Below are 20506 nucleotides of genomic sequence, written 5' to 3'. Positions count from 1 at the left end.
CTTACTCTTAATTCTCATTTCCATCACTTGTTCAGTCCAGGCCCCATCATACTGTCAGTGACAGAAGTGCATCAGCTTTGGGTGGGGTCTTCCTGCTGCCATTCTCTGACATCTCTAAATCACATCATTCCTGGATGATGTCATTCCTTGGCTCAAAAACTTTTGAAGCCTTCTCCTTTCTACCACTCCAATCTAAACCTCTTTGCCTGGCTTTTATTAAACCCCATAATCTGGGTTGACCCTGACTACATAAGTTTTTTTCCATTATTCGCCAGTCTCCTCCTTCATCAACCAACAGACATACCATAATCAACCTTACCACCAAACTTGGAATATCTGAACTTAAAAACAGTCCTTCCTTTTCCCTCTATTTGTATTTAAAGAGCCTCATGAATTTTTCCTCTTCTACGAAGCTGTTCTTGATTTCTCCAACTTCATTTACATTTCATTTTTCAGAACTTGTCTAGCATTTATTACAAATCTCTCAATTAGGCACTTAATTCCACTCCTGTATAAGCAGATTTACTGTCATGTATGTTAGTCATCTATTAAATTCCATATTCCTTGAGGACAAGGGCCATACCTTATTCTGTCCCCCATAGTATTTAGCACGATACACAGCACAACAAAAGTGCTAATATTTGTTGAGTGAAGTAACCACCTCAACCCCCAGTTTCTCTTTAACTACAGGTTACATACATTGCTACCTACATTACATACATTGCTATATACATTGTAGCACTCTGGACAGGTCAAGGACCATTCTAAGGGATACAACAGGAGACTATTTTAGCACATGGGGAGGCCCACATATGGAGGCCCATTAGGTATAACACTGTAGTGATGACAGAGGGTCTACATGTGCCATAACTGGGACAAAGAGAGTTCTAGGGAATGATAATTGGGGTTCTTGAAGTCTCTTTCAAGGGGACAGTAATGAGGATCTCAATCACCTTCCAATCTCCATGAGAACAGGTACAAGGTCTTTTGAAAGAGTGCCTTGACTGGAGGGAATATCAAAGAGAAATGCATAATAAAACAAAAAACCTAATCAGGGTCCTGCTTATTCATAAAATGATATTACATAAGTCACCAAATCTCAGGTGTTATGCTGCTATTGATTAAGAGATGGTAACTGCCAGCTGACAAATATTTTCATGTGCATAGTTGTAGTGCCCGTATCTATGAAGTTCTTTGGAGTCTTGAAAGGGCTTTCTACATCATCTTTTATTATCTGAACTTTCCTAAATGCAGGGTGAAATGGACTTTCAGATAGACTTCAGATACAACAAATATTCTGTCTTATTGAGTCTACTCTAAAATTGTTTTTTAATGTTTATTTATTTTTGAGAGACAGAGCATGAGTGGGGGAAGGGCAGAGAGAGAGGAAGACATAGAATCTGAAGCAGGCACCAGGCTCTGAGCGGTCAGCACAGAGCCTGATGTGGGGCTCGAACTCAGGAACAGCGAGATCATGACCTGAGCCGAAGTCAGACGCTTAACCGACTGAGCCACCCGGGCGCCCCTTATTGAGTCTACTTTAAATACACATACCTGTATCACCATAAAATTTAAGAGCTACTTCAGAACCTAACTATTCAATGACTTCATAACATGAGGTTTCTTCTGCAGAAAAGGTAATGTTTCAGAATACTTAACCTGTCAACATCTAGCATAATCTCTAATGCTTTCTTCTTTGTAGAGAGGTATTTTAACTTACTCATTTTGTGCTAACTCAATTAAAATGTACATGGAATCCACCAAATATAAGTGTTAAAAACCAGTTTTCAACAAAATTTCTATTCACAAAATGTGACATTTTACTTTAAGTTTAAAGAAATAACTTGTATCTATTTCAAAGCGCAATGACTGGGTTCTCAACAAAGGCATTATTTTTGTCTGGATCTTACCCCAAAATGTTAAGTTTTTTGAAGGGATTACTTTGAGGCTTCTTGTGGTTTCTTTTAGCAACTGTACAGTGTTAAAGAATGGTACAATGGTACTTGGATGTCTGCTTCATACCCTAGCATACAGGATCTGTAACAGACTCTTGGCTGATGAGGAGGCAGACCTTGCAAAAACTGAAAAATGAACGTTTTACACAGAGAATTGCTGCTGCTGTTGCTAAGAAAAGCTAGCATTTACTGGCTGCTTCTGAGCACACGTCAAACACACTGAAGGTCATATACACCATATGTTAATATATGCAGGCTCTTGGGGCGCCTTGGTGGCTCAGTCAGTTAACTGTTTGACATTGGCTAGTTAACCGTCTGACATCATCTCCCAGTTTGAGCCCTGCATCGGGCTCTCTGCTGACAGCTCGGAGCCTGGGGCCTGCTTCAGATTCTGTGTCTCCCTCTCTCCCTCTCTCTCTGCCCTTCCCCCACTCACACTCTCTCTCTCTCTGAAAAATGAACATTAAAAAAATTAATAAAAAATACATGCAGGCTCTTAAAACCATGTCTGTCAAATAGCAAACCCGACATAAAAGCTTATCATCATCATCTTCATGTCACTTCATTCTGAGAAGAGGATAAATACATTATGAAGCAGGCATTACTTTACCGTAGCTCCCATCCTCCCCATTTTACAGATACGAAATTAAGTCTAGAAGACTGAAGTTATTTCATTTGTTCCAGGCCACACAGTTAAGTGCTAGATGCAAAGCTTTTTCTAATCACTAGGTGATTTTTCCCCCTATTTTATTGAGATATCATTGACATACATGACTGTAAGTTTGAGGTATACAGCGTGATGGAGTGACTTACATATGTTGTGAAATGATCACTGTTACAAGTTTAGTTAGCATTCATCATCTCCGACAGATATGATAAATAGAAAAAGCAAAAGAAGAAAACGTTTTTCTCCTTGTGAAGAGAACTCTTAGGATTTACTCTTCAGCAAGGTTCCTATATAGCATACGGCAGTGTTAGCTGTGGTTGTCATGGTGGACGTTCATTCCATCCCTAGTACCTGCTTAGCTTGTGACCGGAAGTTTGTACCTTTGACCAGCTTTCCCCTGTCCTCCCTGCTCCCCTCGACTCTGGTAAGCAGAACTCTGAACACTTTTTCTATTAGTCTGTTTTGTTTTGTTGTAGATTCCATATATAAATGAGATCACATATATTTGTCTTTCTCTATCTAGCTTATTTCATTTAGCATAACAATATTCAGGTCCATCTATATTGTTGTAAATGGTAGGATTTCCTCATTTTTTTAAATGGCTGAATATTCCAGTGTGTGTGTGTATATACATATACACATACACAATTTCTCTATCCACTCATCCAACAGTGGGTGCTTTGGTTGTTTCCCTGTCTTGACTACTGTAAATAATGCTGCTATGAACATGGGGGTGCAGACAACTTTGAGTTCGTGTTCTTTCTCCTTTGGATATATTCCCAGAAGTCACTATGTAATTTTGATTCACTGATCAAGTGACTTAAGCTTAACATTGAAGAAAAGGTAGAAAAACTTCAGATATTCTTGTAACTAAGAAAGAAGCTGGTTATGCTCTGAAAAAAAAAAATGACAATAATGAGAAAAGTCTAACAAATTATTTGTTGCAAAAAAACAAACAGGAAGGGTGTTAACAACAATGTGGTGTCAGGTCCCTGCAAACACATACCCCAAATATGAGTATTAAAGAAAGAGAACTGACGTTTTAAAAATTCCTTTAATGTTTATTTATTTTTGAGATAGAGAGAGACAGAGCACCAGCCGGGGAAGGACAGAGAGAGAGAGAGGGAGACACAGAACCCAAAACAGGCTCCAGGCTCTAAGCTGTCAGCACAGAGCCCAACGCGGGGCTCAAACTCATGAACTGCGAGATCATGACCTAAACCAAAGTCGAATGCTTAACCAACTGAGCTACCTAGGCGCCCCAAGAGAACTGACATTTCACAAATAAGTATATATGATACGGTTAAGGATCACTGAGTCTGATGTGATAGGACTCTGAACTGGACTAGAGCAATGGCGGAAAGGTAGAACATAAAGAATTGCTGATTTGGAATATTCTAGAGACTAAAGCTGACACAGAAGTAAACTGAGTTTTAATGGGGACTGCAACTTTTGAGACATCTGCTAGAATTCTTCGACAGCTAAAAATCACGGCATCTGATAAATGCCTGTCTGGCTAAGCCTCCCATCTCTCAAGTAAGGAAAGAAACCTTCTGGATATGAATGTGACCATGGCAAGTAATTAGCTGATTAAATGGAAGTACTGGGAAATCTGACAGCAATTTTGAAGTTTGTGATGATGACTGGGAATGGGAATGTGGGACATTAGAGGATGCAAGTTACAGACAGTTCCCAGAAAAGTAACTCTTGTCTGAGACTCTAAAGGGAAGATGCATAATATGTTTCAGGAAGCTCTCAAGAACACAACTCTAGTTAAACCAGCTTTGAGTAATATTTACTGAGTATCCACCATGGGCCAGGTGCTGTTCTTGGCAGGAGGGATACAGGTAACATAAAATCCCTGCCTTTATGGAGCTTACATTCTAGTTGGGGAGGGGATAGAAAGTGCAGGAGTTGAGAGAGGCATTAAAATTTTAAATAAGATCATCAGGAAAGGTTCCATGGAGAAAGAAGTTTGAATGAGGTGGGAAAAAAGTGATTTCAAAACGTGGGGGAAGAGGGTACCACACAGGGAACAGTCAATGCAAAGGCCCTGAGGCAGGAGTGTATCTGTAAGAAACAGCAAGGAGATTAGCATGGCAAGAACACAGCGAGTGAGCAGCAGTGGTAAGAAAAAATGTTCAGAGAGGTAAGAGGTGGTGCAACACACAGGACTTGCAGATGCCATAAGGACTTTGGATTACTCCTGAATTACACGTATAAGAACCCACACTCATTGGGTCCTGTTACACTGAATGCCTATGTGAAATATCTGCGTTTTACTAGGTGTTGTGAGGAAAACACAAAGGAAGCAGAAATCATGATTATTCCCCCAGAGACAGTATTCATCTTAAGCTCTATTTAAATTATAAATTCAAAATGAATTTAAAAGAATAAGGAAAATGTTCTAGATCTATTCAGGACGTGATAAAGTACCAGGTTGAAACTCCTAGGTTTTAGAGTAAAAATTCCTAAAGTTACATCACTAAAGTAGCCAAGAAAGAAGGGTGAGAGAGAGAGAATGAATTAAAGAAAGAGAATGAGTCAGGAAAACATGGGAGAGAAAGGTGTAACCAAACAGTATTGCCCCTAGTCATCCTAGCTGTGTAGGAAAAAAGTAAAACTTGAAATGATTTGGTAGAAGAAAATAGAGCTCTGGTTTGTAGACTGGAAAGGGTATGAACGACAGAGAAAGAGGGCAGATTCTGGAAAGACTAGTTGCACAAAGAGCTCTCCAATGAACTTAGTTTTCGAAGACACGAAGAAGAGACATGCACAACGTGGATGCCTGTGAAAGAAACGCAAGATGGTATCAGGAAGTCAAATGTCCACAATGAGTGAACTTAAGAAAACCATTAAAGGGCTACAAAAGGGGCTTCTGAATTTCTGTCTGGAAGGGAAAATGTGCAATAGGGCTCGGTAAGTTTGTTAAGGTAAATGGTGTAGTTAACATATAACAGGAAAAAAAAAGAAAAGAAAAACCACTTCTGTTTTGCTCTTTTAAAATATTACACTTGCACAGCACTTTACAGTTTACATATTTCTATTTTATGACATCCTTGCTGGGGAAGCACAACCCCTGTGTTATAGAGAACTCCCAGTCAGATAGATGCACACCCATCAGCCACCACTCAGGCTCTGCCTCTCTTCACAGTGGGGTGGGGAACAAAGGCCAAAAGTAGATGCCCAAGGAGGGAGCTAAAGCCCAGGACACAGAAGGCCATCAGAGAGCCACCCGCATGCCCTGCAAATCTTCTGACTTGGCCAGCTGATCAGTTTGCGAATCATGGACCCATGGATGAACGCGGCCAAGTGCTCTAAGTACTCTGACGAACAAATGAAGACCAGAGAGCTGTGCTGAAACTGCCCAATCTTTCAAAATGAGGAAAGAACATGAACATTACAAAAGAACATAGATGTTACAAAACATTACAAAACACTAACTGTTGTGCTTATCATCCATCCTGAGGAAAATTCTAGAACAGATAATAAGGCAGATGGCTTTTGAACAAAGATGGGTGATCACTAAACTCAGCATGGAATCAGGAGGAACAAGTCTTGCCAAGCAACTTTATTTCTTTTGCTGGCAAATCCACAGGACAAATCATCTCTGTGACTTCAGAAAGGACTGAACAAGCCCCACTCTCCAATTCTTTTTAGGGGGAGGATGGGAGAAAGATGAAGACAAATGGGCTGAATGTCTATAACCAATTAAGCAACAAAATTCGGAGTGCTCATAGATAAGTTCTGCAAGACTCGCTGAGCTTAGACAATTATATTATCTGGATATATTAACTCGACAAAGTCCTATCCTTATCAAATGTATCCTTCTCAAAATCCTTATCCCAAACTGGAATCTGGAGACAATAGTCAAAAAGGGGACAGCAGATTCTAAACCCAAAACATTTTTAGTAGAAGGTTAACTTTAACAAAGGAAATTTAATGGAGAAAAGGTAAAGAATTATATTTGGATTTAAAAAAAAAAATCTAATGCTATGCATAAATTGTGACAAACTCTCATAGGCATAAAGAACTAAAAATATTTGTTGAACAAAGCTTGACATCAATTAAAAAATGTGAAATGGCCACCCCAAAATGTATGCAGTCTCAATCTCAGGCTGAGCTAATGGACATAAAAGTTCAGGAACAAGGAGGGTGAAAATCATACTGTACCCTGTATCGGTCAGCTCATACCTGGAGAAGTTTTCAAGACTCGGCAATCAATGCCTTATAGTCAGCACACAGGGACAAAGCAAATGCCCACAGAATTTGAAAATTAAATCATCCCTCTGGGAATAATATCAGCATGAATCAAATAGAGTGGTAGAATTTAGCTATCAACATAAGTAATTCCAAGAAAATGTGTGACTGAAAATATTTAGAAACACAAGTCCAATCAAAAGCAAACAGGGTATAGTTTCTAGGAGGCAGGATTAGAATGTGAACTAGGAAAGCTGAAACCTTGTCAATTTTGTTTACTTCTGGCGAAAGAAACCGTGTTAGCAGAACACTGTTATATTAATCTGGGGGAGAAAAAGCAGGAGTTTGACCTGCAATATTTTGCCTGCCTTTCCATCACACTGTCAGAGACTGAAATGAGCCGCCCACAATCAGATCAGCGCTGGGCAGGGGCATCCTTATAAAAAAAGAGGCTCCATTAGGCTCTCATGGCTTAGTGATGCTTCCCATGAAGACTGTCCTTGTGGGTGACAGTATGCTGACCAAATGATGCAAGCTTCCATTCTACTCAGTTATCTTAATAGGTTAATTTAGTTGGCATTCTTGTGTTTATATCAGTCTCCTGGTCACTTGCTAAATGTAAGTAAATTTCCCTAATCCTCATTATTTCTGGACACACACAAACAATTGGGATTTATAGAGCTGGAAAAGTCTACACCTTAAATATTAAATATTCTAGAAAGAGATGGACAGAGGAGTCCCGAGTTCAGAAGAAGTCTGAACAAGATGTACAGATTTGGAAGCGATCATCACAGAGTGGTCACTGAAGATATCAGAGTATGTGAGATCATCCAGATCCCACAGCATGTGGAAGGAGAAGAAAAGAACAGGGGACAGAAGGCTGGAGAACACCAGCCACTGAAGGGAATGAAATTTAGGTGTTCTGCCTTTAGCAAGGAACTAAAATATGTGGACAAAGACTAACCATCCACTTCCCAGAGATTAGAGGGAACACATACAGTTAAGAACCCAACTAGATGACCTATACAGCATCTTTCAGCTCTGAAAAATGAGTCAAAGACTTTCAACTCCATCCAGTATTCCTCACAATCCGAGAAATAACTTTTTGTCACATTGCAGAAAAACTAAAATTATACCCAATTTTATTCTTTGACTTTGTTAGCCAATGGTAGGGAAATGTTTTGAAGAATTAAAGCCTCTTGTTTTCTGAAAGCAAAGCGTACTTGGTTTACCTGTAGAGGAGGCTACAGGCTCTAGAAAATAGGTTCTTACCCTATTTTCCCTTCTGTGGGACCTGTTATATGAGTAGTATGAAAATGCAGTTTTGGGGCGCCTGGGTGGCTCAGTCGGTTAAGCGTCCGACTTCCGCTCAGGTCACGATCTCACAGACCGTGAGTTCGAGCCCCGCGTCGGGCTCTGGGCTGATGGCTCAGAGTCTGGAGCCTGCTTCCGGTTCTGTGTCTCCCTCTCTCTCTGCCCCTCCCCTGTTCATGCTCTGTCTCTCTCTGTCTCAAAAATAAACGTAAAAAAAAAAAAAAAAAGAAAATGCAGTTTTACCCAACCACATTCTTGCTTACTCTTCCCTTCCTGCCACCTCTGCCTGACTAGGGCTAGCCGTAATCTGTGGATTTAAATCTTAAAAGCTATACTACATTTCAGAAAAGTACCTGTAACGTTCACTAATATTTAAAATCTGCTGGTTTCTGTTACCCTTTCCATTCAATTCTAAAAACAGAGGCACAGGTATATACACACATTTTGAAAATCCAGAAATATTTGATTAAAACAAACTTCCATTTTTGTCATAACAATACACCCAGTGTATTTGCAAACATGACTACTTGCAGTTCAACTTAATCTTACAATACGGCACCTGTCCCACTAAGTGGCACCTGGAACTGCTGTTACAGGTATTTGACCCTTTAACCATAGCACCTTTTCTCCACCCCCTACCCTATGCCTCCCCCAACACTCTGTAACCCTTCTTTTTCTTTTCCTGTTCTTGTCTTTAATTTCCTCTTGGTAGTGCCCATAAACTTTTTTACCACCAATGGCACTAACGCTAACACAGCTGCTAAGCCCCAACCTAGAAATACAATGGATATAATTCTTTTTTTTTTTAAGTTTATTTATTTTGTGTGTGTGTGTGTGTGTGTGTGTGAGAGAGAGAGAGAGAGAGAGAGAGAGAGAGAGCGAGCACACAAGCAGGGGAGGGGCAGAGAGAGGGAGGGACAGAGGATCCAAAGTGGGCTCCGTGCTGACAGCAGAGTGGCCAATGCGGGGCTCGAACTCATGAACCATGAGATCATGACCTGAGCCAAAGTTAGACGCTTAACCAACTGAGCCACCCAAGTGGCCCACAATAGATATAATTCTAATGAACTTTTTGGTTGTCCTTCTAAAACAACTTCTATATTCTGTTTTAGTGACCAATCCACAGGACAGAAAGAATAAATGGCTGTAGGAAATAAAACATGTAAAAAAGAAACTTGGAGTGCTTCCTAACTTCCGCTGTCTGATACAGACTATGTTTGCATAGTTCGGAATCGTGACTTGCAGGGGCAGGTTTCTGAATGACCAGAAAAGGTGGGAGAGGGGCACACTAGACTCCATGTTTCACACCAGTTGAAGTTTAGAGTCATGCTAAGTTACTAAAATATAGTAAGGGTCAGAGTAGAGAAGACGGAAAAAAAAAAAAAAATCAAGTCTAAAACCAGAACAAAAGGACTTTAGCACTAGGTATTACAGTTCTGGGAAAATTTCACGGGTTCCATAAAACTTTATGGGAAAGGTAAATAATTAGGTTCCTACCACAATCTGCTCCCTTGAGTCCAGTGCTCTTGAAGCTACCCTTTGATGCTGCAGTTCTCTTTATATGACACCCCCAGTGGCTCTAGGCATTCATCAGAGAAAAGGTCTTCAGTGCACGGCTTCCTCCCTTTATCTCTCTGGCTATTGTTATCAATTATTTCTGTTTAGTTTCACAAAATGGAAGCGAGAGAGACAATTTAGCACCAATTTAGCACTGCCAGTATACCTGCAGGCTAGGAATGGGAAGCAAAGCAGACAGATGCCTTCCACTAGGCTTAAGAGGCAACAGAAATACTTCCTTACAAAAGCTCAGTGTGCAGGGGCTGGGCAAAATAAATATTAAAAAAAAAAAACATGGCAAATAAAAAGCTATTTTATTAAGACAAGTCATTTTATCCTATCCATCTTCACGTCCCAACACTAAAATAACCCAGGTTTTTGTGGCTCTCTAAACAGTCTCGTGGATCTCTATGCTATCATGTCCTCCTGCTGCTTGCTGGCCTGAAAAACTCCTACTCAGCCTTCAAGTTTAAGCTCACACATTACCACCTCCCTGGAAGGTTGCTTTGATTCTCCCAAATAGGTGCTCCTTTCCCTTAGATGCTCCTCCTACTGCTCCCTCATCACAGCAGCTATGTGCTATTGCAATTATTTCTATACCTGGGAGTGTGGCTCTCTAGTTGCCTGCCTGCTGTCTGAGGGAGCACCATGTCTTTCTATTACTGTATCTCCTGGTACATGACATGACATGTACCCCCACAGGTAATTCACAGCAAAAGAACTCCCTAGGTCTCAAGTTGGAGGGGCAACACCCATCCATCCAATTCTCCCTTTTCCAAACCCACCTCGTTTAGAACTTCATTATCTATCTCTGGGGCACCTGGGTGGCTCAGTCGGTTAAGTGTCCAACTCTTGATTTAAGCTCAGGTCAGGATCTCACAGTTCATGGGATTGAGCCCTGTGTCAGGCTCTGTGCTGGCAGCTCAGAGCCTGCTTGGAATTCTCTCTCTCCCTCTCTCTCTGCCCCTCCCCTGCTCATGCTGTCTCTCTCTCTCTCAAAATAAATAAACTTTTTTTTAAAAAAATGACCTTACCATCTATCTCCTAGATTAGTCTCTTCAAAACAAAAACACAAATTAAAAAAATACATATGCGTGCCTACATTCATTTCAGTACTATTTATGATAGCCAAGAAATGGAAGCAACCTAAGTGTCCATCAACAGATGAATGGATAATGAAGATGTCATATATTTATACAATGGAATATTACTCAGCCATAAAAAAGGATGAGATCAGGCCATTTGTGACATGGATGTACCTAGAGGGCATTATGCTAAGTGAAATAGGTCAGATTTAGGAAGAGAAATACTATAAAATTTCATTCACATGTGGAATCTAAAAAACAAAACAAATGAATAAACAAAAAGCAGAACCGGGCTTATAAATACAGAGAAGAAACTGATGGTTGCCAGAGAGGGGGAGGGAGTTGGGCAAAACGGGTAAAGAGGAGTAGAAGGTACAGGCTTCCAGTTATGGAATGAATAAGTCATGAGGATGAAACACACAGCATGGGGAATAGAGACACCATAATAGCGTCATATGGTGACAGATGGCAGCTACACTTGTGGCAAGCATAACACATAGAGAACTTGAATCACTATGTCATACACCTGAAACTAATGTGACACTCACTGTGCGTCAACTACACTCAAATCAAAAACATTAAATTAATAAAAATAGGTTAATCTCATCATTGGTCCCTCATTTCTGGTCCCTCTTCCCTTGAATCCATTCCAAATACACTATTGCCACTATAATGTTACTAAAGTGTGGCTTTAATTAAATGTACCAGGTTGAGCAGTTGATGATGCAGAGAATAAAAAGCTGAAAAACACCTGTTCTCTAAGCTCCATGGGCTCAAATCCAACAAGGCAGAGAGAGAAGTAAATAATTAACATACAATTTATCAGCTGTTATAGAGAAATATCCAACTCACGCTAATCCCTCTACCTGGCCTGTGCTTCACTCTTAAATAGCCAATTCGTATTTCACTTTACACAGGAAGACTTCCTAATCTCTGCAGCCAGAAGCCATCCCTCCTTCCTCTGCTCCCACAGTACCCTGTCACTCACTTATCACTCTCTGTTTGAATTACAGTTATTTGTACCCACACATTATGTCTCTTACTGGATCGAACCTTTCTAAGTGGAAGTGCAACACATTTTACTCGTCTCTATTTCGCCATGGTACCTAACACAGGGCCCTGCAAATAGCTGATAAATGTTGAATTATGATGATTAACCTCACTAAAACATTATGAGTCTGCGATTCCTTTAGGATTTGCCAATATTAAGAACATCGGTGGGTCAAATATATGCAATGCAGGACTGACATTTTTCCACTCTAGCCACAAAAATAGAAAAAGTCTATTCTGTTTGGCTAGATAATAGTGGACATACAGAAAATATCCTCAATCAGATTTGGAAGATGTGTCCAAATGAAATGTATCTCTTGTAAAAACACAACAAAAGGCAATTCCCTAGTACTATAAACCAGGCCACCAGCCTCTGCTGACAAATACAAAAAAAAAAAAAAAAACTACGAAGGGCAAACATGATGCGGTGTGTCCACACTGGGGCCAACTCAATGGGCAGTTGCTTCACTAAGGAAAAAAATCCACACTTTAGTCCAAATCAAATTTAATAAAATGAGATACTGGCACAAGATAAAATTTCAAAGATGGATCATTGAATAAGCTCTCTGATCTTTCAAAGAAGTTGAGTATATGTAGCTTATCCATTCTTTAAAGTTTACATACAATTTCCTACAATAGTGACACTATAAGACACCTCCTCAAGCCCTGGTTAGGAACTCCATTGAAATTTTGTCTGTATTCCCTCTACCCCATTCCTTCACCAAGATTATTTTAGTCAGATGCAACCATTGTATGCAGCATGAGGTAGGCAGCAACTTGACCATCCTTCACCTGAATCACAAGAATGGAGGACGTTTAACATTTCATGATTTAAAATGCAGAACTAAAATTCCAACTTCTCAGTTTTGACCAAAAAGGAAGCTCAAATCTCAAAACCTTAATACCCTTTAAGAAAATGCCGTGCTGTAATGATAGTTATTTGCTCTTAATTTGCTTGAATGAAGTCAGAACATTTGATTATGTCATTTATTTCAGCATTAAAATTGCTGAGGACAGGGGCGCCTGGGTGGCTCAGTCGGTTGAGCGGCCAACTTCGGCTCAGGTCATGATCTCGCAGTCCGTGAGTTCAAGCCCCGCGTCAGGCTCTGTGCTGACAGCTTGGAGCCTGCAGCCTGTTTCAGATTCTGTGTCTCCCTCTCTCTGGCCCTCCCCCGTTCATGCTGTCTCTCTCTGTCTCAAAAATAAATAAACATTAAAAAAAAATTTTTTTTTAATAAAAAAATAAAAAAAAAATTGCTGAGGACAAGAACTGCATCTCAACCAATTGTGCACAGTCCTTAGGAAACTGCCTGCAGCACCTTTTAATCTAAAGACCTGAGTTAAAGTTTGCCAGGAGGATTAAGTAAGAAAAAGTGGAGGGGGGGGATGCTTTTAAGAAACTCTAAAGCACAATACAAATATAATGTGCGACAAGCATTATTCTTACAATAAGCTCCCTCCAAGAGCAAGTCCCCTTCTACAGGAAATCTGAATACAGCTGATGTATTTCTGTATACTCTTCCCAAAAGAATTTGTGTGACATGCAAAACTGTAAATAACTACTTAAAAAGGGAGGAAGTGAAGGGAAGAAAGAAAACTCAGGTGGGACTAGAAGAAGGAAGTAAATTAAACGGCAGGGGAGAAGTTTATTAGATAAAATAAAGCAATACAGGAGAAAAGTAAACTGGAACTTAGGGATCAATTTCTAACTCCATCACTTACTATCTACCCACATGAATCTGGTCACTTCACCTCCATAGACTCCAGTTTCCTCACGTGTAAGCAGAAATAATAACTCATAGGGTTGCTGCAGGGATTAAATGAGATAATATTTACATAAAATACTTAGCATTATGTCTTGTACATAGTAAGTGATAAGTGAGTGACTAATTGTTGATAAAATTATTATTAGACCCGTATACTGATTGGTGACATTCAGGAAGAGAAAAGAGCCAAGAATACGTCAGAAGGGAAGATGATATACAGAGAGCTCAGTCTATAAATTCTTGCTGGGAGACAAAGTTTGAGAAACATATATTACACAAAGCATTTTTCATATTAAATGTACAAATTACATACTGTGTCTCCAGGATTGCTGAAGAGTCTAGAGAACTGTAGCCAAAATCTCGAAGTCATAAAAATAGAATAGCAGTGACTGTATGGAGGGAGAGCAGGACAGACCCCACCCTGCCGCTAAAAAAAATAAATAAAAATAAATAAAAATAAAAAAGTGCTTACTGATGTGTACAGAAGCCTGCTTCCAAACTTTCAATTTTTTTAACTTTTCCTAGACAGAATGAAACTTAGGTTCCATAGCAAACGTACACCAACTCTACCGGCCAAAATTAGATGGTATTAACAACTGTGCACAGTCATTTAGGCTTCCATTATTTGCTCTTTAGTCTGGGGAAGTTGTATTTGTGATGGATTTTAGGTGTTAAGTATTTTTAACTCCATCATACTCAGTAATTGCAAAAACAATGAAAATGTTTCAAAATTAGGAATCAGATTTAGAGACAGCAAATCATTGTAAAAAGTAAGAAAACAGTGGATGCTGCCTGTGTAATGGGATCAGACTTATTGGCTGTAATATGTGAAAAGTCTATACCCATGGAATCAGTAAGAATCAGCAGAAGACAAGGAAAACAAGAAACCCTGCATGGGGTGGCCAGAGAATTAACATCACTTTGGGTTGTCAACTGGTCTAGTGTTAATTCAGGAGAAGGCAAGGAGTTTAACAATTTAAAAGCTAAGCATAGTACAAGTACTATCATAAAACTGCTAAAGTTCAAGGCCTTTCAGTGTGAATGGTCAGCTCACTATATGACCTGTCACTGCTAACCTCTTCCCTAAGGCCTGTGCAGATCATCTAAGAGGGAGGCTGCCTGTCTCAGTAAATTTTCAATGTAGACAAAACTAGTCTATTAGGGGAAAAGACGGCCAAAAAATTCTACCAGCAAGGAGGTGAGAGTATATCTGGTTTCCCTTTGAGGGACCAACTCACAGTCCTTTTTACTAAAAATAACCTTTCAAAACCAAATCTGTACTTAGAGAAACTTTTAATTTTGGGGGGGGGGGGCAACAAAGCATAGTTGTCTTATAAGTATCTGCATGAAATTATGGGCTGAAGATCCTAAAAATGTTGTCAATCAGGCAGTGATAAATGGAAATAATATTTCATCACTATTAATTTAAGCTATGTATATATATATATATATATATATATATATATATGTACGTGTATGTATATGTATGTATATACATGTGTATATATGTGTGTGTGTATATATATTTGTTTTGTCTAATTGTAATAATAAAAGTATATGAGCTTTAAATCTTGGCTTTAGTTCTGCTCCTTCTGTTAGGTTTAAAGCTCACCAACCATGAATTATCCTACTGTGGAGGTTTTCTACAATCTACCCAAATCAAACAAGGAGAGAACACTTACTATACTCAATCACAGAAAATGTGCCTCTGGAACTCTATTAGGAATTTGGTCAATCAGGACACAGACAAAGGAGCTGAAGTGTCTGCATTTCGGTAGACAGTACCCCTACCACTGCCAAGATACACTTTTTATCCTAACCTTTAAATCCAGTTGAGTTTACTGTGATCCCAATACTTAGATAACCAATAACAAATGTGAACTATTCTTGCAACTTCATTAATAAAATCATTTGGACTATTCATTCAACAAAGAAGCATTTCTTGAGTAGGCCTATACTAGGCACAATGCATTTGTATGGCACCTTTTATTTTACAATCCCAAAGAGCTTTCAAAGTTGCCCTAACATAAAGTATCAGTGATTGAACATCTCTCATTTTATTTTATTTTTTCAATTTCTTTTAATGTTTATTTATTTTTGAGAGAGACAGAGACAGAATGCGAGTGGGTTAGGGGCAGAGAGAGAGGGAGACACAGAATCTGAAGCAGGTTCCAGGCTCTGAGCTGTCAGCACAGAGCCTGACGTGGGGCTCGAACCCACGAGCTGTGGGATCATGACCTGAGCCAAAGTTGGACGTTCAACCAACTGAGCCACCCAGGCGCCCCGAACATCTCTCATTTTATACATGTACAACACTCTATTCAAAACCATGATTCATGGGGCACCTGGCTTGCTCAGTCGGTAAAGCGTGTAATTCTTATCGTGGGGTTGAGTTGGAGCCCTGCATTTTGAATAAAGATCACCTAAAAGTAAAATCTTAAAAACAAAACAAAACAAAACAAACAAACAAAAAACCTGATTCAGGAATAATAAATTGAGCTGTTGGTGGAAATAAAAACTCAAGGGGCTGAAACAATCAACCATTAACTAAATTCCAACTTCCCAATTCAATCCAAAATTACCCAGTGCCAAGTGATTTTTTAAAATTACAAGCCAAAATACACAATGATTCAAACATTCCATTAGGGAAAGGAGTTAATATAGTTACAATTTCCCATTCCTAAATCCTTATGGGTATGCTACTAAGTAATAAGTCAAATTTGTCAAAAGTCCCACTCAGTGGTTATATTTAATTTGCATACATTTGAGTAACTTTTTGAAATGGATTACCTAACTTTCCAAAAATAACTTATTTACCTGGGTTTTCTTTATTTTGAAGCTTTCTAGGTCTTTCTAGAAAATTGAGCTCTAAATTTATGTGTCAGTGAAATGCATTTGCCAAAATCAATTTTTTGAAACAGACCTGAGAAAGACCATCAAGAATGGAAGAGAAAATAAGGATAGTGAGTAAGCACAGGGACAGGTATAAACCAGAATTCTTGGCTTGGAACCCTTGTTCTATGATTTTTTAGTTAGCTGGTCTTGGTAACTCAGTTACTCTGTCTGCAAAATGGAAAGAATAAAAAATACCTACTCCATATGGTTGTTACAGGGATTAAACCCAGGTAAATTAGTACATATAAGGGTTTAGCAGCAATCAGCATTATATAATGTATTTACTTATTATGATTATCATGACTAAATCATCCAAATCATTTACACAAATGCTGTTCCCTCCTCAAAACCTTCCTTATCTGATCTAGTAGAATTTAATCCCTCCCTCCTAGGCTTCTCCACAAAATGCATCATGTATCAGTTATTTGGGTAAATTTCCCTCCCAATGTAGATTACTTACATCTCTTTGAAGATAGAGACTACAGCTCATCTGAGTGCACCAGACAGCAAATATTGTTCATTGCTGTCTTTCTTCTCCCTCTCTCTAAACGTTCTTAACAATCAAACCCTGTCAATTACCAAACTTTTACCTGGAGACAGGAGCTTTATGTAACCCAATGCACTTATGTACTGGTCTTACCTTGCTAAATATTCTGTTGAGACTTAAATAAAATTTTGCAGGGAGAGGGAAGAAAGAAGAACTCATTTAATACACTTAAATTGCTGACTAAGAATATCTTTGTAAACTAATGTATTTTTTAAAAAATTTCTTATGCCTTAAAAGCTTGCTTGCATTATTTCATTCAAAAAAGCCCACGGTACTTTTAATGTAAAAATACAGTAGCATAATTTCTGCATATGTCAAGTCTAACCTAATCATAACTTGCCCATCTGCTGATTTTAATGTAATCCTGGGGATGCTAGAAGACAATATGCTTGCTTGATTCACCCTACACTATTTATGTAAAATAAAATAATTTTAACATTACATTGAGATGCAAATCTTTCTGGCTTTGATATGTGCTCCCTTTTTCCTCCTAAAAAAAAAAAAATGCCACACACACACACACACACACACACACACACACACACACACAAAACAAGCCTCCAACTTATTCCGGATCACTGGAAAGCATTTTCTATAGTATTATCCAACTTCGCTTACACAATGACGTTGCCCTTACTTTGAGAGAACTTTTCTGAAAACAAATGGCTGATTTGAGTGCATTGCTTTGTTGCCATTTTCTACAAATTCTCCTTTGTTTTTATAGTGTCCTACCTTTTGAAATAAATTTTTCAGCATAAAAACTTCTGAGGATACCTATTCATTTGCACAAATATTCCTAGTCTCTATTCTTTGACTCATTTTAAAATAAACTAAAAGAAACAGAAGGCTAAAAAAGAATTGCACCCATTTAAGGTGGCTTTTCTAAGTTTAATTTTTGTTTTTCATTCCTCAATACCAGGTCCTTTCAAAGGAGTACAAAAACTACATCCAATTTATTTCTCATCCTAAACACATCCCAGCCAAATGGGAAACGTTATCAGTCATCTTAACCAGGAGAAAAACACAAAGCTAAGCCAGATCAAACCAAATTTTCTTTTTTTTACTTTTGAGATCAAGATTTTTCACATAAAAGTGCTTTGATAAACCTATGCAATGAACAAATGTAATCACAATTTAACATCATATTTTGGACTAATTTCTCTTCCTCAAATAGTCATAATAGTGGCTAATTCACATATAATACCTCTCAGCTACCGGGTAGAGTATAGTAAACTTAATTGTTTTATATATCCTGAGGCATACAAAGAAAGGTCAATCAAATACAAAGAGGTTCCTAGTATGTTATATACACATGTGACTGAGACAAAAAAAATCTACCCTAAGAAAAAACTGGACTTAATAATAGATCCTGCCTTAAAGTAGGGAGACCTGAGAAGTTGAAGCCCCCATCCCATCCCCACCCCCTAAAAGACAAGGTCTCCCTCCCACCTTACAACCAGGAGTCATAAATTAAAACACTTAAGAGTTGTTTCCTCAGACTTTAGCAGTAAGAAAGCTAATACTCAGGCCTTTTCCGAGCAGTTGGCTTCTATCAGAACTTATCACAAGTTATGTGAAACAGACAAGAGCATTGGTTCTGCATTTTACCAAGTGAGAACGGCATCGCAGTTTTTGGACAAGCCACCACTTCCAGCACCCAGCTCTTCCCGCCCCTCCTCCCCTCATTTCTTTTTATATCTTTCCTCCAAACTTGCAACCCGAAAAGTGATGCCACAAAGCAAAAGCCGCATCAGTAAACGGGAGGCCACCGGTTTTGAAAATAAAGTTTGTTCTTTTGCTGTCAACCTGATAACTTTTTAAAGACGAAACGTCTCCTACTCAATCGGGTACAACCTATCCTATTCCCATACCAAGCAACCACTCGTTTGTCCCCGACAGTAAAGAGGAAAAAAGGGAGTGGGAGCAAATGATGTTTAAAAGAAGGGTCTACGGTGCCAGGGGTAGGGACAGATTTTGAGACCGGTGTTGAACACTCCGTGCTTCTGGGAGCTGGGCGGCTTTACTGTGTCGATCCGAGAAATGTTTAGCAATCTGACGCATCAGTTTTTAGGAATGGTACACAAGCAGCCCCCACAATTTGAGCCATGCCTAGAATACCTCTTCTTGGTGACACGGGCTGGAGGGCATGGGACAGGCGAGCCCGGGGTAGCAGGAAAGGTTCCGCGACATTTGTTATTGTTTATGAAGCCCAGGCAGGGACCGGGATCGGGGAGCTCGGGGGCCGAGGAGTGGAAGGGGAGAAGAGCAGAGAAGCACAAAGATTCCTCCTCAGGCTCAGGGCTACCCTCCGGACACACGGGGCTACTATCACCTCGGGGAGCAAGAGGGCGGGCCAAGGCCGTCGCTGGGGCTTCACTGGAGACACTGCCAGCCCCGACATTAGCCGAGTCGTCCCTGGACACCCAAAGACACATAAGATCTCCTCCTGCCCCTACTCGCAGAGTTGGGGCCGGCGCGGCGAGGGGGGCCCCCAGCCGCGGCCGCCGCGCGCCCCATCCGCGTACTCACCTGCCTCCGGTCGCGCCCGCGGCCGGCTCAGCCTCCGCACGGACCGCAGCCGGCCCGGGGCCCGTCCGCTCCCTTTTGCCCGCTCCGCCCTCGCCCCGCCCCCGGGAGGTGGAACCCGCGGCCGCGCCGGAATCTCGGGGCGGCCTTCCTGAACTCTCGCGAGCCCTCCCTCTTCGGCTTCTCGGTAGCTAGGCCGGTCCGACTCGGCCCTGACGTCATACGCGCCATAGCCGGAAGTAGCCTTCTGTCGTCAACGCCCGCTCCTCTGCCCCACCCACTTACGCCTGGTGAATTCCTGATGGTCCTGGAGGAGTTGTCTGGACTGTCACTACTAACCTCAGTAATCAACCTCACCTCACTTCCCTCTAATCTACTCAAAACTGGTTCAGGCCTCTTATGAGAGTGCCCAATGTGTTGCCACATTAGTCACGTGTCCTAAATGACAGAGTTTTTCTCACTATTTCCCAGTGTAATGCAAAGAATGTTGGAAATGGAAAGGGGTTTAGAGATAATTCCCACGAATCCACGCAATTTGCAGATTACGAAAAGGTGATAATTAACAAAGATGGATTGGCTGACCAAGTTGCTTAGACACTAGCTGTGGGATCTAGAAGTAACCCGGGTTCCTTGACCCTTTTCCATCTCACCATGACTCCACTGCAAAGACTTGAAAGGGATTTAAATTTGGAAACGCCACAAAAAACTGGGAGGCATACACGAAAAACTTGCTTAGGTTATCTTGGAAAATCTAAAATATCTGACAGTACTGGGCTCCTTTATGTAGGATCGGTGAACCAGGAGGAAAACCCCTGCATCATGACTCAAAAGAGATGACTTTGTGAAGATGATGCATTTGTCTTTGGGGAGAAAAGTTGCTGGGCAAACCAAATAAGAGAATCGTTCCCAATTATCGTCAACAAATTTATCTTTGATCTGCATAT

General features: G+C 40.1%; 1 protein-coding gene across 2 annotated transcripts in view; it reads right to left on the bottom strand.

Annotated features, from left to right (window-relative positions):
- STK38L (serine/threonine kinase 38 like) overlaps positions 1 to 19707 on the bottom strand; it is an 85707-nt gene extending 66000 nt beyond the window's left edge. Inside the window, exons 1-2 of one of the 2 annotated variants that reach the window (XM_078449988.2) lie at positions 19566 to 19641; positions 13908 to 14021 (exon numbers count right to left, since the gene is read on the bottom strand). In XM_078449988.2, coding sequence (XP_078306114.1) covers position 13908 — 1 coding nt within the window. In that variant the 5' untranslated portion in view covers positions 13909 to 14021; positions 19566 to 19641. Of the gene's footprint in view, positions 1 to 13907; positions 14022 to 19565 lie in introns of both variants that reach the window. The other variant, XM_078449989.2, reaches the window with a different exon arrangement.
- Between the last annotated feature and the right edge of the window lie 799 nt (positions 19708 to 20506).

The sequence above is a fragment of the Panthera onca genome, chromosome B4, assembly GCF_046562875.1.
Source record: "Panthera onca isolate mPanOnc1 chromosome B4, mPanOnc1 haplotype 2, whole genome shotgun sequence".
NCBI classification, from domain to species: Eukaryota; Metazoa; Chordata; class Mammalia; order Carnivora; family Felidae; genus Panthera; species Panthera onca.
This window is presented reverse-complemented; position numbering and strand designations above follow the sequence as displayed.